Source organism: Humulus lupulus, chromosome X, assembly GCF_963169125.1.
Source record: "Humulus lupulus chromosome X, drHumLupu1.1, whole genome shotgun sequence".
Lineage (NCBI taxonomy): Eukaryota > Viridiplantae > Streptophyta > Magnoliopsida > Rosales > Cannabaceae > Humulus > Humulus lupulus.
In genome coordinates, this window is record NC_084802.1 from 179,334,446 (window position 1) to 179,357,103 (window position 22,658).

General features: G+C 41.5%; 1 protein-coding gene and 1 non-coding gene across 2 annotated transcripts; one reads left to right on the forward strand and one right to left on the reverse strand.

Moving 5' to 3' along the window:
• Positions 1–700: 700 nt before the first annotated feature.
• Positions 701–807, reverse strand: LOC133807555 (small nucleolar RNA R71). The gene has a single exon (XR_009879461.1). It is a non-coding gene; the product is annotated as a small nucleolar RNA R71 (small nucleolar RNA).
• A 2,707-nt stretch (positions 808–3,514) lies between these two features.
• Positions 3,515–5,537, forward strand: LOC133806482 (uncharacterized). Its single transcript, XM_062244579.1, has 6 exons — positions 3,515–3,781; positions 3,880–4,023; positions 4,117–4,254; positions 4,591–4,785; positions 4,895–5,143; positions 5,364–5,537. Exons 1-6 carry the CDS (start codon positions 3,515–3,517, stop codon positions 5,535–5,537), a joined length of 1,167 nt encoding a protein of 388 aa, XP_062100563.1.
• The last annotated feature ends 17,121 nt before the right edge of the window (positions 5,538–22,658 follow it).

Here is a 22,658-nt window from a genome sequence, read left to right on the forward strand (position 1 = left end):
TTGGGGGGGGAGGGGGGGGGGGGGATTGATAAAAAGAAATCAACTATCTTTATTTTAATATTTTTGCAATTCATTTTTTTGTTTTAGTTCTGATTTTTGTGTATCCTTGAAAAATTTAAGGTTTAGTCATTTATGAACGAGGATCAAGACCCTGAGCTACTCCCTCTTGACCTAGAAATGGAGCGTACTTTTAGACAAAGGAGAAGACAGCAAGCCAATCAAGTGGGAATAGTGATGATGGATGCTGGACAACCAGCACAGGCTCAAGAAGCTCAAGAAGGTGTGACTGCTAATGAGGTTCACAATGCGGTATTGGTGGCCGATGACAGAGATAGAGTTATTAGACAGCAAGTTGTACCCCTGTTCAATGAATTAGATATGGGTATTGCTGAGACTAGAAATCCATGCACCATAGTTTGAATTGAAGCCAGTAATGATTCAGATGCTTCAGACAATTGGTCAGTTTAGTGTTATGCCTACAAAAGATGCTCACCTTCATCTTCGTCTATTCTTGGAGGTGAGTGATTCTTTTATGTTACTTGGAGTTACCAAAGATGCCTTGAAATTAAAGTTGTTTCCCTACTCACTGAGGGATAAGGCAAGAGCATGGTTAAACTCACTGCCCTCGGATTCAGTCAGCGCATGGCAAGAACTGGCTGAAAGGTTCTTGATGAAATACTTCCCTCCCACTAAAAATGCCAAACTCCGAACTGAGATTACCTCATTGTATCAATAGGAAGACGAATCTCTTTATGAAGCATGGGAGCGATTCAAAGAATTATTTAGGAAATTCCCTCACCATGGTATACCGCACTGTATCCAAATGGAGACTTTCTGCAATGGTCTCAATGCTCATACGAGGATGGTAGTAGATGCATCAGCTAATGGGGCACTTTTGGCCAAGTCTTATAATGCGGCCTATGAGATTTTAGAAAGAATAGCTCATAACAACTACCAGTGGCCCACCAATATAATTTCTTCGGGCAATAGAAGGGTAGCAAGTGTTCACGAGTTGGATGCTATCACCTCATCGACAACACAAGTGTCCTCCATCTCCAACATGTCGAAAACTATGAATATGGGTGTGAATTCAGCTGTAGCACAACCCATGGCTGAAGTGGAGAATGTATTTTGTGCTTATTGTGGTGATACTCACACCTTTGATAATTTCCCATCAAATTCGTCATCGTTGTGTTACATGGGGAATAATAATAATAGAGGAGTGAATTCAGACTCCTATAATCCAGCTTGGAGGCAACACCCCAACTTTTCATGGAGAAATCAAGGGGTTGCCTCTAATAATGTTAATGCACCTACAAGGCTAGCTTATCTAACTAGTTATGTTCAGTCAAGGCCACAACATGGGGAATCATCTAACTCCCTCGAATCTTTGTTGAAAGCACACATGGTGAATAATGAGGCCTTCATGTCAAAATCCGATGCTTACATGGCGAAAATAGATGCCATAATTCAGAGTCAAGCTGCCTCTTTGAGAAACTTGGAGAACCATGTTGGGTAGATCGCTAATGAGTTAAGAAATAGACCCCAAGGGAGTTTGCCAAGTGACACTGAAAACCCAAGAAATCTGGGCAAAGAACACTGTAAGGCAATCACCTTGCGTAGTGGCAAGGAATTGGAAGCCTTGACAAAGAACTATATGCATGAAAAAGATCCCTCTTTAATCCAAAATGAGGCAAGGGTTAAAGGAACTCAAGAAAATTCTGGTGTACAAAAAGTTGATTCTATGCCTGATGCTGCAGCATTGTCGCAGCAAATTTTCCCAAAAAGCTCAAAATTTCAGCAGCCTCCATTTCCTCAATGTTTTTTGAATAAAAACCAAGATAATCAATTTAACAAGTTTCTGTACTTTTTGAGGAAGCTACACATTAACATTTCGTTGGAGGATGCACTTGAGCAAATGCCCATTTATGCCAAGTTTATGAAAGATATCTTGACAAAGAAAAGATGATTGGGTGAGTTTGAAACTGTGTTCTTGACTAAAGAGTGCAGTGCATTTTTACAAGATAAGCTGCCATCTAAATTGAAAGATCTCAGTTATTTTTCCATTCCATGCGCGATTGGGAATTCTTATAGTGGGAAGGCTCTACGTGACTTGGGGGTGAGCATTAATTTGATCCCTATGTCGGTATTTAAGCAATTAGGCATTGGAGAAATAAGGCCCACTACAGTAACTTTGCAACTGGCGGATAGATCAGTTGCCCATCCTGATGACAAGATTGAGGATGTCTTTGTTTGAGTAGATAAGTTTATATTCCCTGCTGATTTTATTGTCCTTGATTATGAAGCAGATAGGGAAGTGCCAGTTATTCTTGGGAGGCCTTTTCTAGTTACGAGGAGAACTCTAATTGATGTACAAAAAGGAGAACTTACCATGAGAGTCCAAGATGAGAAGGTCACCTTTAATGTTTTTAAGGCCATGAGATACCCAGCTGAAATATAAGATTGTTCACTTATCTCTGTGGTGGATTCTTTAGCCACCAAGGTCATGGAAACTAGCCAGCATGAAAATCCTTTAAAAAGAGTTATGTTGTATGAGCCAAACAATGATGAAGAGGAGGAATTATTAGCTTTGTTGGAAGTAAGTTCTCAAGGTTTATAAACTAGAACTCGGTTTGAACCTTTGGAGTTGTCATCTCGAGATTTTAAAGTTCAAAAGTCATCTATTGAAGAACCACCTGAGTTAGACTTAAAAGCTTTACCATCACACATGAGATATGCATTCTTGGGACCATCATCTAAATTCCTATAATAATTTCAGGGGAGTTAAGTGATGAACAAGAAGAAAAGTTGATGGATGTCCTAAGGCAACACAAGAAAGCTATTGGTTGGACCATAGCTGATATTCGTGGGATTAGTCCTTCTCTATGTATGCATAAAATTCTGCTAGAAGATGATAAAAATGGGTATATTGAGGGGCAAAGAAGGCTAAATCCAATTATGAAAGAAGTAGTGAAGAAAGAAATCATTAAATGATTAGATTCTAGAATAATTTATCCAAGCTCAGACAACTATTGGGACAGTCCAGTTCAATGTTTTCCAAAGAAAGGAGGACTGACTGTTGTACGGAATAAAGACAATGAATTAATTCCTACAAGAATAGTTACTGGGTGGAGGATATTCATGGATTATCGCAAGCTTAATAATTCCACTTGAAAGGATCATTTTCCTCTTCCTTTCATGGATCAAATGCTTGATAGATTGGCTAGGAGAGACTATAATTCTTTCCTGAAGATAAGCATAAAACAACTTTTACCTACCCTTATGGGACCTTTGCCTTAAGGAGGATGCCTTTTGGGTTATGTAACGCACCAACAACCTTTCAAAGGTGCATCATGGCTATCTTTCTGATATCGTGGAGGAATTTTTTGAGGTTTTCGTGGACGATTTCTCTGTCTTTAGTGATTTGTATGATCAATGCTTGAGCAATTTAGCTAAAGTCCTCAAGAGAGGCGGATAAACTAATCTAGTCTTCAATTGGGAAAAATGTCATTTAATGGTGACGAAGGGCATTGTTTTGGGGCATAAAATATCAAGCAAAGACGTTGAAGTTGACAAGGAAAAAATTGAAGTGATTGAGAAATTCCCAACTCCTATCTCAGTGAAGCGCATAAGGAGTTTCTTGGGGCATGCAAGTTTTTTTCGGAGATTCATTAAAGACTTTTCCAAGATCTCCAAGCCACTTTTCAATTTATTAGAGAAGGATGTTCCCTTGATTTTTGATGGGGCATGTGTGCAAGCTTTTGAAGAGCGTGAAAAAAAGGTTGATTATAGCTCCTATTATTGTAGCACCAGATTGGTCTTTGCGATTTGAACTTATGTGTGATAAAAGTGACTATGCCGTTGGGCTGTTCTGGGCAGCGAAGAAACAAGGTGTTCCACTCTAATTATTACACAAGTTGTACGTTAACGGGACCCCAAGTGAATTATACTGTGACTGAAAAAGAGTTGTTGGGCATTGTATATGCTTTTGATCAATTCCGCTCTTATCTTGTGGGTGCCAAGGTCATTATTTTCACAGATCATTCAGCGATGAAGTATTTGATAGCAAAGAAAGATGCTAAGCCAAGGCTAATTCGTTGGGTGTTATTGGTTTAGGATTTTTGTTTGGAGATACAATATCGAAAGGGAGTGGAAAACAAGGTGTTTGACCATTTATCACGGATGGAACATGATGGTTTATCTCAAAATCATGTTCCTATCAATGAGACCTTTCCTGATGAGCAGATTTTTGAGGTGAAGACTTCTTGTGAGATACCATGGTTCTAGTGAAGACTTCCTGTGAGGACTCATGCATCCTGATTTATCGAGTCAACAAGAAAGAAATTCCTCCATAATGTGAAAACTTACTTTTGGGAGGAACCATATCTATTTAAGCAATGTGCTTATCAGATGATACGAAGGTGTGTGGCTGAACAAGATGTGGCTGATATTCTGTCATTGTAATTCTTCCCCTTGTGGGGGGCATTTTGGAGGAACACGGACTATTGCTAAGATGCTCCAATCTGGTTTTTTTTGCCTACTATTTTCAAGGATGCTTAATCTTATGTTTCTTGCTGTGATCGCTGCCAGAGAGTAGGTAATATCTCAACGAGGAATGAAATACCTCTCACTAATATACTTGAGGTGGAATTGTTTGATGTTTGGGGGATTGACTTTATGGATCCTTTCCCTCCGTCCTTCGGGAATCTATATACCTTAGTGGCGGTTGATTATGTTTCTAAGTTGGTGGAGGCAATAGCTAGTCCTACAAATGATTCTAAAGTGGTAATGAAGTTCCTCCATAAGCATGTGTTTACAAGATTTGGCACGCCAAGAGCTTTGATTAGTGATGAGGGTACTCATTTTGTAAATAAAGTCTTGGCATCCCTCCTAGCAAAATACAGTGTTTGCCACGGGGTATCATCCACAGACCAATGAGCAAGTTGAGATAACAAACAAAGAGATTAAAAGTATTCTTGAAAAGATGGTGAGATCATCAAGGAAGGATTGGTCGCAACGATTAGATGATGCTTTGTGGGCCTATCAGACAGCTTACAAAACCCCATTGGGCATGTCTCCATATCGCTTGGTCTTTGGGAAGGCTTGTCACCTACCTGTGGAACTTGAGCACCGTGCCTATTGGGTAATAAAAAAAATTAAAATTGGATTCTCATGCAGCTGGGGAGGCTCGTCTATTGTAGCTTAATGAATTATAAGAGCTGAGGTTGATTTCTTATGAGAATGCCAAGTTGTATAAGGAGAAGACTAAGCGATGGCATGATAGACACATTCAAGCTCGAGTGTTTGAAGAAGGGCAGTAAGTATTACTCTTTAATTTGCGTCTGAAGTTATTTCCTTGGAAGCAAAAATCACGCTGGTCTGGTCCTTTTACAGTAGCGAGGGTGTATCCATATGAGGCGGTGGATTTAAAAGATTCTAATGGGGTTGAGTTTAAAGTGTATAGGCAGCGACTGGAGCACTATTTTGGAGGTGAGGTCAAGAGGAACAAGACTTCACTCCACTTAGCTGATCCATGATTGAAGAAAGAATGCAGCTGTCGGGCTTAATGTGTAAATCTCTAGGCAACAAACATTTACACTAGTAGTTTTGGTTGGATTTTGCATTTTTGTTTTATTTTTCCTAATAATGGAAGCCAATATCTCACCATGTTAATTTGTGGTTTGTTCAAAAAGGTGTGTTAAGGAGAGTATTCTGCTGAGTTTGGGGGTAGTGGGTTTTGAGTTGATGCTAAAACAATCTGGTATGAAACTTGGAATTGATGATGTTTATTACTAGTTTATTTGTCAAAATACTAGATGTAATGCTAAGATAATGCTACAACAATCTAGACTAAGCGCACAACATGTTCAGGGAATTTTGGTTGTTTTGGGCAGAGAAACCTGCGATGTGTCGCCAAGTAGGTTGCGACACATTTTCTGCAATTTAAAAAAAAAAACTCTCAAACACCCAGCCTGTTCCATTCCATTCTCTTCTTCCCCTCACACCATCTGTAACCCTAGTCGCCACCCTTCTTCACTAACCACCACTAACTTCACTCCTCGTCGCCACCCCATATCACCATCACCCGCATCATAAGTCGCGCCTAGCCACGATCTGAGACCACAGCCACACCACCCAGCTCCATCTCCCTGTAACCCTACCCCAACCCACACTCATGAGCCCCTGTCGAGAGAACATCCCAGCCACTATTGTCCAAGCCAAAGCCCCACACACATGAGTTAGCCCCAAACAGAGTTGGCAACTCTGTAGAAAAAAAATTCTGTGCAATTTTCTCTGAAGAAGGAAACATACTCAGATTTTCTAGATGATAGTTTGGGGGTTTGGGGCATTTTCAATGTATGTTTGTTGGTTATTATCTGTTAATAGTGCTATGGAAATTCGTGAGGCAGCCATTGTTATGGCTTGGGGTATTTTTGGGGCTGTATAGTGTGGTTATTGTTCAAAGATTAGGAGGCAGATTGCATTTCTTCTCACTGTCAGTTAACACAAAAAAATTTCTTAGAATTCTGTTGGTGAAAAAAGCTCAACTATTCAACTATAGCATTTGGCTCGATGCTAACCTTATAAACCAAACAGTACATGTAATGACCCGAATTTGCTAATAAGGCTTAGGGCCTTGATTAGTGTGCCTGGAGGGCAATAAATGGATTATTATGTTAATATATGGATTAATGTGAATATATGATAATGATGCATGTTTAGTTGAGTTAAATGTGCATGTGAGCCCCGTCTGGGTATTAGGGGCATAAATGTGATAAATGATGTATATATATGTGATATGTCTGTGCAGCACGATCCGAGACAGTCTTGGGGAGCGATTAGCCAGGAAATCACAACAGGGTTGAGATTCCGACTCGGGGCGAGTCGAGGGGTAGTTCGGGTTTTAGATGTGTTATGGGGTTATCAGGTTGTGAAAATAAATATTTTGATATATATTTGAGGATAGAATGCCTAGGAGGGAACATTGGGGAAATTTACCATTTTTCCCTTGGGGACGTTTTGGTACCCCGAACTTTGAGGTAACCACATAGACTTAAGTGAATGCAACAAAAAGGGAGAATCATTTAGAAACTTAGAAAAACCGACATATACTCTCCTTCTCAGTTGAGGATAACTTCTTATTACTCTCTCTCTCTCTCTCACCTTCTCTTCTCTAAGGCATATCAAAGGAGAACTTTGGTTGAACTAGTCAGGAAATTGAGGACTTTGGGCTGTTGGAGTTAAGGAGCTAGGAGCTTGGGGATTAAGGTTCAACTTCAGAGGTTTAAATTAGCAAAAGGTAAGCTCTACCATGGGAGTTATGCTTGAATTTTAGTTGTGTTTCTAAGCTATGCATGTTGGTAGAATTTGATCTGTTCTTGGGTATCTTAGTAGAGTTTTGGAGCAGGTTTTGATGGGTTTTGGTGTTGAAGCTGGGCTAGAATACTGGTGTTGATTGTCTGGAACTGTTAGCTTGATTATAGGATGATTTGGTTTGAAGAAAATGCAGAAGAAAGGTGAAGAATTCTGGGTTTGGAGAGGAGGGTCGCGGCCCTAGGAGGGGTGCGCTGCGACCCGTGTGCACGCGGCCATGGGAGGTCGAAATGCTTGAGGAGTGCCGCGGCGTTTGATGTTGCGCGCTGCGGCCCGTGTGTGCTCCAAGGAGATGCTAGCCTCTGTTTTGAGGCTAGCCGCGACACTTGAGGATGGGGTCGCGGCTCTTAGAGCTAGTTTGTATTTTTAAGGATGTTTAGGTTTGGGAACTCTATGGTTAAGGCTCAGGATGGATTTTATCACCTGGATTGATAGAATTCAAGGTCCTGGAGGTTAGAGTTATGGCTCGAAGTTATTTAATGGATTAGAACTTGATGGATGGATATTGTTAATGTGTTGTGTCTAGGGTTTCGGCGAGGCTCAAGTTAGAGGACTGTGCTCGGGACATCGCTGCTCGGAGAGCTCGGGAATCAGGTAAGAAAACCCTTGTTCCCATAGAGCTTGTATGCAGGGCTGAGCCCAATGAGTTTGAATAGAACTGGTATGCAGGGCTGAGCCCAATGTGTTTGATCTGCAGGGCATAGCCCTTTGACTGAATTTGCTAGAATTCTGTACTTACTTATTATGCTATGAATGTTATTGTGTGAATGATCGGCAAGAGCCAGGAATGGTGTAGGCCGAGGTCGGTAGAGGGCCGAGAATGGTGAAGGGCCGGGAATGGCATTAGGCACGTTGAGTGCAAGGCCGAGAACGGCAAGGGGCTGGGAGCAGCGTTCAACACGTGGGGTGCGAGTTGCCAGGGCGAGTCCCTAAAAGGATACCTGGGATATCCTCACGGTGTGGACCGCGAACCCAGGGCTTGGTATACGCCTGGGATGGCTAGGCCGTATGTGTTTAGCCCATTGGTGGCCTGTTTATATGCTTGATATATGTGTTGCATATGTTATCTATTTGTGGGATTTCTTGCTGAGCTTCGGCTCATAGATGTTCTGTGGTGCAGGTAAGGGTAAGGAGAAAGCCAACAGACCATGAGTGTAGCAGGCGTGAGGCGGTGTGTACATGTTGGGCCAGCCTGGCTGCCACAGCAAGAGAATTTTGGGAGATGGTTGTAAATAAACTTAGATTTTGTCGTTTAGTCGACTTGGTCCGATTTATATGATGTAAATGTTTCTAATCTGTATTTTGGGATCCCAGGTGTCAAAATTTTATGATTTTCAATGAAATTGAATTATTTCTAAAGTTTTTCCTCTGTTTATGGCTTAATTACAATTTTTATTCTAAAACCTCGATTAGCGAGTTGACAGCACATCTTTAAACTCACTTAGTAACGGTTCTAAGGAAGTAGGGCATTACAGTACATGAAAAAAATCGCTTAACAAGATCGGCTGTAGAATCTCCTTGATATGTAACAATAGATTAACAACCTCGGTGATACCTCATCCATAAGACCTCGACAGCCAATACATTATTTCGTGCTAACTATAAGGTTTGTGATAAATCATAAGAACACCATTTTGTCTAAACCATCACCAACACGGCCTTTGCTTTTCTGTCATTCCCAACATTTCACGACTATCACTTATCTATAATCTCCATTAACGAGCTTTGTCGTTCAATCCTTTCATTGTGCTAATCATAATATTTAGACTTAAGAAACTCATAACTTAATATTGGTCATGTACAACGACAACTGGGATTTTCTTACCTTACATAGATTCAATAATTTTCTTTGAACCTATTATGCACTTTAGCATATTCTGTGAACACTCTATACTTGGATATACACATTTCTAACATATATCTTAGACCTTTAACAAACTTATTGTAACGCCCTGGATAGCCAAGACCGTTACACTGTGTTTATAAAGGTGCAAGACTTGCTAATCAAGTCATTTAATTAGAAATGTGTTACTGAAACTATATATGAACTAGGGTTAAAATATTTTGGTCTCAAAAGCTTCATTTCTTACAAATAAACATTTCCTTAACATGGGATCCCAAAAGTAGTAAAGATAAAAGACAGTCTACAAAATTTTAGGATTAAAATACAGTTACTAGCCACTCTAAGGCAAAACAGACAATTTAGCTTCTTTTTTTCGTCCTGTTCCACTCCTCGGCCATGCCGGCCGATCAACTGATTATGTACATTCAGCCTCAAAGCCCTCCATCTCAGGACTGGTCCAACTTTCCCTTGCCTTTACCTGCACCACGTAGCACCCGTGAGCCAACGCTCAGCAAGAAAACACAATAACAGAGCATAATCATCAAGCAACAACCAGATAACTCATACAGTATAAACAAGTACTCAACAGTTCAAACATTCATGTCATTCAAGTATTCAGCATACCAAGTACATCATTTCATTTCAACAATCAATTCACATATGATAACCAGGGTTAACGCTGTAACGCCTTGGATAACCAAGACCGCTACACTATGTATTTATAATGGTGCAGGACTTGCTAATCAAGTCATTTAGTTAAAACGTGTCACTAACCGTGAATGTGCTAGGGTTAAAAAGGGTTTTGGTCTAGAAAAGATACATTTTATATAAGTTAATATTTTTACACATGGGATCCCAAAAAAAAAAATTGTGTTTAAAAGTCGGTTTACAAAATCTCCAAAAATACATATAACCATCAGCCATTCTAAGGCAAAACAGACATTTCTGGCACCCCTGTTCCTGCCTTCCCCTCAACCGTGGCGACTGAGCAGCTAGTCATGTACATTCGGCTCATAGAGCTCTCCAAGTCAGGGATGATCAAGTGTGCCCTTGCCTTTATCTACACCACGTAGCACCCGTGAGCCAAGGCCCAGCAAGAAAACATAATATGCATCACAAACAACAATAGCAGATAATTAATCCTTTAAGCATGATCAAACACTTAACACTCATATCAACCACATAACATGTACTCAGAATCAAAGTTGCAATTAAACATTAATAACAATCAAGTTACACAATTATCAGGGCCAACAACTTAGGTCGCACCCTTTGTTTACCCCACTGACTCCGCCCCGCTTAAACCGAGCTCAGTGTATAATAAGCTGTCCTCGGCTACCAGTAGCCGAGCCGCGCCCTGTGCTCTAGAACAGAGTCGCGGCCCACCCCTTCGTGCCCAGAAAATCCACCATTTCTAGCATCCTAACCTTGCTCAAAACCACCCTAATTCAAAACCCATTAATCACAAAACTTTTAACATGATTCTAACAGCATAATCCAATAGAAATCCAGCTTAAAAACCTACTAAAATCCCTTTTTGGTTTCTGAAACCCAGTAGCTCAAAACATCAAAAACCAGTCATGCAAACTCAAATTTTAACGTCTAAATTACGAATTGAAGCTTGCCTTCTTTTTTGAACCACTTCCTTAACAAGCTCTTGAGCTAGAATCCAAACTTCTCAGCTTTAATTCAATCCTTAATATCAAAACCATAAACACTTTTAATACCCAGTCAAGACTTAAAGTTCTAATGTTCAAGAGTGAGATTCAATCCTTACCTTGATCCTGGTTGAGTGTCCCTTAGTCAGAACTAGGCTAATCCTTCATAAATCCAGCTCAAACACAATTCCCAGTTGAGTTTTCCTTAGATTTTTGTAGTTTCCTTAAGAGAGAAAAGAGAGAGAAGAGGAGAAGGAGAAGATATGTTAAAGGGTCGGTTGTGTCTTTTGTTCTATTACTTTCCGGTAACTTAGTCTAATCTTAGCCAGTTAAGTCAATCCCGAGGTTCGGGGTACCGGAAACGCCCCTGAGGGCAAAACGGTAAAATTCCCCAATATTCCCGCCTAAGCCTCCTAACCTCAAATATATCTCCATATATTTATTTCCATAACCCGATAGCCTAAATAACTACCTGATACCTAAAATACCACTGACTTATCCAAAGTCAAATATTAAGCCCCGTTGTGACTTTCCTGTTATCTAGCTCCCTAGGATCACCTCAAATCACTCGCTGCAGACTTACCCACATAATATTGTGATTCTCACAAATATAACATTTAACCACAATTACATTCATATAATCATTCAAACATGCTTATCATAAAATCATGCATTAAATCAATAAACTTACACATAAAACAATTATGCCCTCCCGGCACACTAATCAGGGCCCTTAAGCCAAAACAATAATTTTGGGTCGTTACAAACGCCCTTAGGCCGCACCCTCCATTTATCCCACTGACTCCGGCCCGCTTAAACCGAGCTTAGTGAATATTAAGATGTCCTCAGCTACCAGTGGTCGAGTTGTGCCCTGTGCGTAAGTATTATTTATGGCACCCTTAGGCCGTTTATCACATGTCCCATGGCATAATACCATATATGACATTATACAGATATAAGGAGCTCTTAGTCCCATCACAAACACATAACCGGGTGCAGTTTTCTTACCTTTAGATTTCAATAACTTTATCCAATTTGATCCTCCAGCATGATCTCGTTTGAGCCCTAGCGTACACCTAGTCACGGTCACAAGTTAGAACCAACTCCAAACCTCAATTCCAAAACCTAGCCTCGGGACCAGTCCCGAGCCCTCGGGAAGCCCTAATTCCACCAAACGCAGTGGTGGAATCAAACCCCGAGCCCCTGGGCAAAAACCCTAAGAAATAACTCAAAAACCCTTTTATGGGAATAGGGTAGCGCTACAGGGCCCTAAGGAGAGCGCTATAGCGCTAAAAGCAGAGCCAAAAGGCTCTGGAACTTCAGGGCCTAGCGCTGTAGCGCCGAGTGACTAGCGCTTCAGCGATAGTCATAGCACAGCCCAACATAGATTTTTCTCCTTCAAATTTTCCCGAGCCAAACCTCAACCAAACTTCAAAACAAGCCTCCCAATATCCTCAACTCATCCCATAAGTCCCAACAACAAGAAATTCAATCACATGCACCCCAAAACACAAAATTCACCATGGTTGAACCTAGAGCTCAAAACTAAACAGAAATCAACTGAATTCACAAAACTTAAACCAGAGTTTCTTACCTTTGATTTATGAGATCAACCTAGGTTATCCTCCACACTTGCTTAGCCTTCACCTCCTCAAAGCTTCAGCCTCAATTCCCTAGAATTCCCACCAAAACTCAGTTCAAAACCCATGTTTACATTAGATCCAGAAACTGAAAAGCAACCTTAAACCTTACCTCAAATGGATGGACTACCCTTGTTAATTCCCCAAACCAAACCAAGGACCCTAGCCTCAAGCTCCTACCCAGACTCTCCCTGAGTTTCAGCTCCAAATTCCTTCAAGAGATAAGGAAGAAACCTAAACCGAATGGGAGAAGAAATGACCCCTATTTTCCTTCTTTCTTTTTCTTCTTCTTTTCATTCACCTTCCTTCAGATTCTAGACTATCCACTAAGGCATAAAGCAACTTAACTCTTATCCCTTATAATAAAATGACCATAATACCCTCCCATTAAATTTTAAGCCCTTAATCCTGCTAAGGGCATTCTGGTTATTTATTCCCAATTCCCGCTAATTCCTCGAGTGTCTCTAATATTTATCGCTTACTTCCCGACACCTAACTAACCACCAACTATATTCCTCAATATCCAAATAAACTCCAATATATTCTCTAAATTCCCAGAAATACCCTCAGGCTCGCCCCGAGCCGGGTATAATTTCCCCGCCGTGACTTTTTCCCTAAACCGCTCACTAAGATCACCTCAAGTCATAGATTACAAATATATCCACATTATAATGTGGTCTCGACAATTTATCACAAATATATACAGTTATGCCCTCAACGGGCCAAAATTACAAATATGCCCTTCTAACCTAGTCAGGGCCTACATGCATATTAGTACACATAGTCATGCATCACAGATGTTCAAATAATCATATAACATGATTTTAATCACTTAATTCACATATAATCCAGTTATGCCCTCCCGGCACACTAATCAAGGCCCTTAAGCCCTATTAGTGAATTTGGGTCGTTACACTTAGCATATTCAAATTTTGTACTTGGATTGACACAGTTCACACACCTCTAACTTATTCTAGAACTTAACTCAAACTATCTCAGGCTCGCACTATCCTCAATAGAGATGATTAACTCCTTATAACCTTAATTATACTCTAATATACTAGACACACTTATCGTAAGATTTTACTTAAGGTGATCAGTTAATGTATCTTGCTCTTAGGCTAACAACAACTTTATCTTTAGTATAACTCATGACAACTTACTTAAAGCCTTTAACTCTATATATGTTAGAACTCAAATCAAAACTCGATAATCCACTCCCATACTTAATCATAGTGAATGCTAACCTTAGACGTTCGCTTAGATGAAACGCCCCGAAATCCTAACTGATGTGGTTCTAACTGGTTTGAAATCCATTAAATATAATGAGACCCAAAAATTAATTTAGAACAAGGATGCCTTAGATCATTCTAAATCAGATTCTCAAAACATAACAAAGAACCTTGACTTGTTATCTATAAAGAGATAAGAACAAAGGTATAAGAAGGATATTAGACCCCACACTCAAGAAATGAGAAGGATTGTTAGTGATAAGTCAAGAATTGAATGCCACAAGAAAAAATTTTGATAAGTTATAAAATGTTCTTTGAAGAACCAAAGAGAAAATACTCTTTAAAATATATTGATTCCAATAATTTGCTTTACAATCTCGTATCTCCCCCTATTTATACTTGGGACATCCCTCCAAGAATAAGAAATCCACCTTTAAATCATTAAATTTATACATTCATCAATATAGACCAAAACCCTTCAATTCTATACTATTAGTGTTCTAGAAAGTAGCTAAATGGTTGAATACAAAAAGTATAACTTTAACCAATCTAAATATAACTAAATGTCTTAAATAAAACAAAAATATATGCCCATAAATCCTCTAAACTCAAAGGCCACATTTTTTGAAGTTAACCAAGCACTTTAAATTGCCTCAATAACATTGAATAGGCATTGATCTCCATTTTGACCAGTCATGGACTTTATCTTTTCATAATCAACCAATATTTCTTGGATTAGTCCATTAAGTGCTTCTTTGACTCGTCTAGCTCATGTTCTTACAATTGGCCAAATTAGAACTTTGAGTGGCTCTTTTAGTGTTTCTCATTTATTCTCATCACTAACCCCGAGACCACACTAGTGTACTACTCATTTCAAATCATTTTAAAGATCAAAAACCAAATGATAGACCAAATAATGCATAAAACCTCATTAAAAATATTCTTATAAAAAACATGCAGTATTCGGATATCCGTAATTTAAAATAAAACATTGATTTAAATGCAGTAAACAAAGAAAACTATTTATGGTCTCAAGTCACCATAAAACATATTTAAAACCATATGATTAAAAATGTCAAGTAAAACTTTGGCATTTACGTCCCTTTGATCGTAATAAGGTTGAACGACTCTATGGCACCTGCAAAATAGAGTACTCATGAGCTAACTCCCAGTAAGAAGTGTTGTGTAGGACACAACCCTCCAACCCATACTAAGACAACATATAACAAAAAATACTATATTCGTAGCAATTCAAAATACACACAATCTATTCATAAGACAAGATATAACTATAACATAACATATTCACAATTAGAATAAATCATATGAAAAACATAACTAACATAACATATCATACAATATTGAAGTCACTCCAGTCGTAGACCAATACTATTCCGGTCAAGTGTACAACCGAGCACGAAAACATAAGCATGTATTTCAATATATCATAAGCGTGCAATATATCATAACATGAACATGCAAATTACTGTACTGTAAGCATGTCATGGAAAACATACAACATACACATACATATCATAAATACATATATAGTTTAAAACATAAATCATACGTGACATATAAATAAACTATTCTTAAGTATGATGAGTGTACACCCTTCGTGCAGATGTCCACCCTTATTACCTCAGGTCCAAGCAGCAACAATATTTCCATTCCCTCAAGTTCCCTTAGAGGTTTGAATAAGGATAAGTAAATAGGCCCCTAGTTCAACTAGGAAAAAAAATAAACTATATGTACTCCCTAGCATACTATTCCCGGCCTTAGGCCATAATTCAATGTTGAAAGATCATTCTTGGTACCTTTGCCTAATTTCTGTTTAACTAATAATTCACTTTGACTATTAGCAGCTACTAACCATAATTTTAGCATATAACTCAAAATCACTCATGGCTTGTACCAATCCTAGCAATTCTGCTCATGGAGATAATAGCCAATAATATATTATCTTCTAATGAGGAGAAGTTGAACCATTAGACTTTACTCCAAAAGATTTTCCAACATAAAAAATTCTATTACCAAGGTGTGTCAGAGATACCAATCGTGATTCATGATAATATACATCAAGCAACTATAGGGTTTGACTTAACATAATGAATTTGTTGTTACGGGTGTAAGTGATAATACATCGGTTTACTAAGACTCATAGACAATATAGGCATGCTCATCTCTTGGTCAATTGTCACAGCCTCAAATAGAACATGATAATGATAATGATAATAATAAGTAGATTCGAACCGCGATCACAAGAGGAACCAAACTGCAAAATAATTTCATATTGAGCATGAGCATCCACTAGGTTGACAGTCTCTTAGTAAACCTTCTACGACTAGTGTATACATGTGCTTGTGTTCATTTTCTAACAAACATCACACAAGCTATTTCATGTTGTAGCCAACAAGATAAAAATTGACTTACAACATAACAAATTACGATATTCTTCCTATTCATAACAATCGTCCACAATCATGGAGACAGAAATCATACATGACTAGGCATTCATAAATATATGCTCATAAAATATAAGCATAAGCATCAATTTAATCATTCTCAATCGCATAGACAATGCAATTAGATGCGTAAAAGAAGCATTGAGACTTGCATAAGAAAAGTAACCATGCTTTCAACTACTGAGGCATATAAGATAATTCAAACAAACAAACCTTGCACATTCATAAAGTAAATATATAAACTATGTCCAATAGCAAATAAAATGAAACAATTCATATACAGTCACAAAATCAAGAATTTTCAAACACATGATCAATTAATTCACACTTAACGCATTAGGTGAGATTTACTTACCTTAAGTCCTTAGATAATTTAAATTGTGGAGCTAGAACTATAAACTCATCTTTTCAAAAAAAAAATTAATCATAAATAAGGACCGTAATTAAATAGTGTATACTAAGGATGATTTCAAATAAAAATGATAATTAAATTATCATCTAATAATCATCAAGACCTCATAGACAAAACTACATAAATGTATTAATAATTAAATTTCTACTATTATTATTACTTAGCCAAATACTTATTATTTTCATTATTACTTATGCCCAAGTTCTATAATAATAATAATAATAATAATTTTCATTATTTCTTATGCCCATCTGTATTAGTGAATTATGTTATCATTTGAATTAAAGCATTATAATTCACATAATTAAACTCTTATATAATTATTGAATTGGATATTTTTACACGATACCATAATAATTACATATACCATGTGTACGCCCTAAATATCCACAGGCTATTAGCGAGCTGAGAAAGGGCATAATTATATCAGCCACGTGGATGCCACGTATCCGGAGCTACTGTTACTAGGTCCTACCTCTTTAGCTCGAGGTAACCAATGGCTTAATGGGATTACTAAGGAGTCGGGTCAGAAGTATGGACACCACGAGCTGAGTGTACATCAAGCTCGAGGTGCGAGCTTGAGTTGGCACCTCTGACCCCTTATAAAGTCAACCACGCAATGTAAACGTGCATATATCAGACATCACGTGTCTGATCCATCCCTGAATTCTCGGACACGCGACATAAACGTGCGTGTTCAGGCACCCACGACTGGGTTGGGCCGTGCCGCCCATTATACCCCTTACCTATTGATTCGACCACACTTCATTGTTAGGTTTTAGGAATTAATCATGAATGTCACAGAAGTGACATGATGGGTAAGAAGGTCACAGGATGACCTCCCTTGCCAACCCCTAGGTGTCCTCTCCCTATAAATATGGAGACCCTGGGAGTTGCAAAGAGTTGGATTCTAATCTGCAAAGAAATACCCTGTAAAGAATATCAGAAAGATATCAATAATATTAGCTGGTGGACTAGAAGGATTTTAACCTTTGAACCACCTAAAAAAGTATTCGTGTTATCATTTTATTTTGAGATCATTCATCTACTACGGTTCATTATTTAGCACTAATCCCGCTCTTTATTCTATTAATTATCTATTGCCGAAGAACCACGTCAATAGTTTGGTGCTTTAATTGAGAGCCGGTTAGATTGGTGCTATCACAAAATACCAAACCATGGTAGTTACTCGCTCAAGACATGGTAACGAGGCAGACCAACGTGATGGGTAGGAGGCCCATCATGCCACCATGTCCGATGATCAGAACCCTGAGGTTTAGCAATGGCCGGGCAAGCAACCAATAGGCCAAGAAGACACTGGAAGTTTGGCTCCCCGGCCGCCCAATCCGAACCCAGATTTTTACACGGCGGTGGAAATGGAAAATGCACAGCTGGGAAGTCAGCTGGGAAAAGCTAACTAGCAGATTCAAGAGGTTTTGGCCCGACTACCCCTCTTACAACTGACGCTAACGTCGGAAAGAGGCAAGGCGAGACTCATAAGTCTCGCCGGGGTAATCGGTCCAGGCCCAGTCGGCCGGTCAGACCCCTAACATCAAATTCCACTCCCACATCGCACCACCGGGACACCACTTTTGAGGAACTACCTAGGGCCGAGCAACAGTACAGCCGATCGGTCCGGACCTCAACTCCCAGCTCACTTCCGCCCTCGACCACGCCCAGGAGGGCTCGAGGGAGCTCGAGAAGGAGATCCGGGGAGGGCTCACAGAGATAGCCCACCCCGGCCAGCCATCCTGCGCCCCACTCAGACCGCCGAGCACAGGACGCGGAGGATGGTAGAGCGAAGCGGCCGCAACCTAACTTGATCCGCCCTGACGAGACTAGGATCGCCTCCCCGGTCAGGCATCCTCCTTCACCGGCCAGTCCGAGAAATTCTGGCTCATGGGAGCAGCAGGAGAAATCCTCCTTCTGTCGGACCTTCCCATCGTAGCCGGGCGCCTAGAGAAGTCCCGGATCCTCGTCCTCAGCGGTGGGCCCCGAGCTTCTCAAATGGAAGCTATTGGACCGGAAGTCCTCGAAGTGATCTATCCGGCGGAGACCTGTACCAGAGCTTGAGCTCGGCGCAAAGTCCTCAGGCCGCCCCTAAAGATGACCTCCGAGATTGCCTAAATTCTCGAAGAGGAGACCCAGTTGGAAACGGCAGCCGCGCTCGCCAAAGGGAAGACCTGTCTGAAGTACGTGATAGCGGGAACGTCCCATATAACCTATCTCAAGATAGGAGGGACAATAACCCACCAAACGCGCACAATGGATCCGGAGCTGTTGAACAGCCTTGGAACAACCAAGGAAGTCAGGACAAAACCCTTGAGCGTCTAGCTCAGATGGAGGAGCTGATGAGGAAGCTCCTATCAGAAAATGAAAAAGATGAATATGATTCATGGGAAGAACTTGAGCTCTTCGCCCACAGCATAGCAGCAACAGCATATCCACCTGGTTTTCGTATGCCGCACTTGTCCAAATTCAACGGAGACGGGGATCCGTCAGATCATCTGGGTATGTTCAATACCTTGATGATGGCCCACAACATTGGTCCCGAGCTGAGGTGTCTAATATTTCCTTCCATCTTGACTGGGCCGACCAGACAATGGCTCAAAGAGAGTAAGAAGCAGTCAATCAGCTCGTGGAAATCTTTCTCTGCTAACTTTAAGAGAGCATTCCAAGCTTCCCAGGCTGCCCGCGTCAAGGCCGATACCCTGGCAAACGTAAGGCAGTAACCCGATGACCCTCTAAAGGCTTACGTGACCAGATTCGCGAACGTCGCTACTCGGGCCAGAGACGCAGATGACAGCTCCAAGCTCATGGCTTTGAGGACTGGGATCCTCGTCGGAGGAGGACTCTGGGAAGAGATACAAAGGAAGGGAGTCAGCACCATAAATGAATTCCTGAATAGGGCCCAGGGATGGATAAACTTGGAGGAGGCACGAGCATCAGCCGCGGGAACCAGCCAGGCCCCTGAACAGCCCGCTGGAGTGGGAACGGAGGTCGTGATAGCGGCCCAAACCGTTACACAGAATAACCAGTTTGGTGGAGGCAAGAGAAAGGGGACCAGCGAGGGCAATCATCACCGCCCAAAGAAGAACAAATCCGTAGAAAAATTCAAGCCGGTCTACGCGACTTATACCGAGCTTACCCACTCTAGAGAGAACATCTTCCTAGAAAATTATGTTCACCTCCCCTGGAAGAAGCCGGAACCGTTAAAGCACCAGAAGGGTAAGCGAGACCTTTCCAAGTTTTTTCGGTTCCACAACGACATTGGCCACAATACCGATGATTGTAGGCACCTGAAGGATGAGATCGAGACTCTCATCAGAGTTGGACCCTTGGCTCATTATGCGCGGAATAGAGTTCCCGCCGGTCATCCATCTCCGGAAGTCCAGATAAGTCAGCCCGGGTCTCGGGTAGATCAGGACGTCCCTCCTCCCGTGATAGGAGGAGAGATCTCCATGATCACTGGAGGTTCCCATCTGGCTGGCACGAGCAGAGGTGCCCAAAAAAGATATGTCAACGAAGTTAAGGCTCACAATGGAGTGGAGTTCATCCCTGAGCAGCATCTACCGAAGCAGCAATGATTGGAGAGGCAACCAATCATATTTACTAAAGAAGATGCCAGCCTCGTCCAGTTCCCTCATAATGACCCTCTGGTATTAGCCGTGTAGCTCGCTAATCGGAGGGTTAGGAGAGTGCTGGTCGATAATGGGAGCTCGGCAAACCTACTGTTCCGGTCCACGCTGGAAAAGATGGGTTTCTTTGTCACCGAGCTGAAAGCCACCTCCTTGATGCTTTACGGATTCTCTGGAGAAGGATCGGCGGCAATAGGAACGATCGAGCTGGTGATCACCTTGGGAGAGGGACCTCGGACAGTCTCGAAACTCCTCGAGTTTGTGGTCATCGATTGTCCCGCTGCGTACAATGCCATTTTGGGTTGACCTACACTAATAGCGTTTGAAGCCGTTACCTCCATCCGCCACCTCGCGCTAACATTCCCCTCTTCCTCGGGGATATGCACGGTCCGTGGCGATCAACTTGCTGCCAGGGAATGCTACAGCATTTCTATGAAGGGAATACTAAAACCCGGGCAGTTAACGATGACCGTCCAAGGTGGAAATGAGGAATCTCAGGAACTCGTGCCTAGTCCTGAGATTGAAAAACCTCAGAATGCCAAAGGGGAAAATATCATCTTAGGTGATGATATCGACCCCAGAATAGGCGAGGATAAATCTGAGCTCCAATCTATCGAAGAGCTAGAGGAGGTAAATATCGATCCACAGAATCCCTCGCAGATGGTAAAGCTCGGGAAAAATCTATGTGACGAAAGGAAGGCAGAGCTGATTAAGTTCCTGCAGAAGAACCTGGATGTGTTCGCATGGTCTCATGAGGACATGGTGTGGATCAGTCTGAGCATCATCATGCACACCCTCCACTTGGATAAGAGCGTGCCTGCGAAATCCCAGAAACAAAGGTGCCTGGGAACAACCCGAGCTGAAGCCCTAGAAGAGGAAGTTGCCCGGCTATTAAAGTGCAGCTTTATCCGTGAGGCTAAGTTCCCAGTCTGGATCGCTAATCGTGTGTTGGTCTCGAAGCCCAATGGGAAATGGTGGACCTGCATCAACTTCTCCGATCTGAACAAAGCTTACCCCAAAGACTGTTTCCCCTTGCCAAGGATCGACCAATTGGTAGACGCCACGGCGGGGCACGAGTTCATGTCCTTTATGGATGTATATTCGGGCTATAATCAGATCGCCATGAATCCAGTGGACCAGAAGCACACTATCTTCATGACCCCAACTAACGTTTATTGTTACAAGGTCATGCCATTCGGGCTAAAGAACGCCGGAGCTACATACTAGAGGTTGGTAAATAGGAAGTTTGCCAACCAGATCGGGAAGAACATGGAAGTGTACATTGATGACATGCTGGTAAAGTCAAAAACTGCTGATAACCATCTTTTCTGACCTGGAGGAATGCTTTAAGATACTGAGAGAATACGGCATGAGGCTTAACCCGCAGAAGTGCACTTTCGGGGTCGCATCAAGGAAATTCCTGGGTTTCATTGTCAATACCAGAGGAATCGAGACAAACCCCGATAAGATCAGGTCGTTGCTCGAGCTGCCCTCACCTCAGTCGCGAAAGGACGTTCAAGGCCTGACAGGAAGGGTGGTGGCCCTTAATCGGTTTATCTCTAAATCTACCGACAAGTGTCTGCCATTCTACAACCTGCTCCGGGGGAATAAGAAGTTCGAATGGACCGAGGAGTGCGAGCGTGCCTTCCTCGACCTGGAAGCACATTTAGCCGAGCCACCCGTATTGTCCAAACCAACGGTAGCAGAGCCTCTTTTCCTTTACCTAGCTGTCACAGAAGATGCAGCTAGTGCCGTATTAGTCCAAGAAGAAGATCGGTCTCAGAAGCCAGTCTATTACATCAGCAAGAGGCTTCTCGGAGCTGAGTCCCGGTATCCGTTGATGGAAAAGATGGCTTTCTGTCTCATTACGGCCTCCCGAAGTCTCAGGCCATATTTCCAGTCCCAGTCAATACATGTCATAACCGATCAACCTTTAAGGCAGGTTTTGCAAAAACCCGAAGCATCGGGACGTCTGTTGAAGTGGGCTATTAAGCTCAGCCAGTTCGAGATTTTGTACACACCGCGAACTGCAATAAAAAGCCAGGCCCTGGCTGATTTTGTGGTAGAATGCACAGGATTCCAAGAAGATCCTGTGGAGGATTCAACTCAGGCCGCCTTAGTCCGAGCCTCATGGAAGGTCTTCGTAGATGGCTCATCTAACGAGAATGGCTCCGAGGCTGGGATCATTTTGATATCCCCAGAAGGACATCGATTCCACTCGGCGTTGAGATTTTGATTCAAAGCGTCCAACAATGAGGCTGAATACGAAGCTTTACTGGCTGGGCTAAGGGTGGCCCAGGAGCTGAAGGCCAGATCCGTCAATTGTTACATTGATTCCCAGCTCATGGTAAACCAAGTACTAGGTGAATACCAAGCACGGGGAACCAAGATGGCTC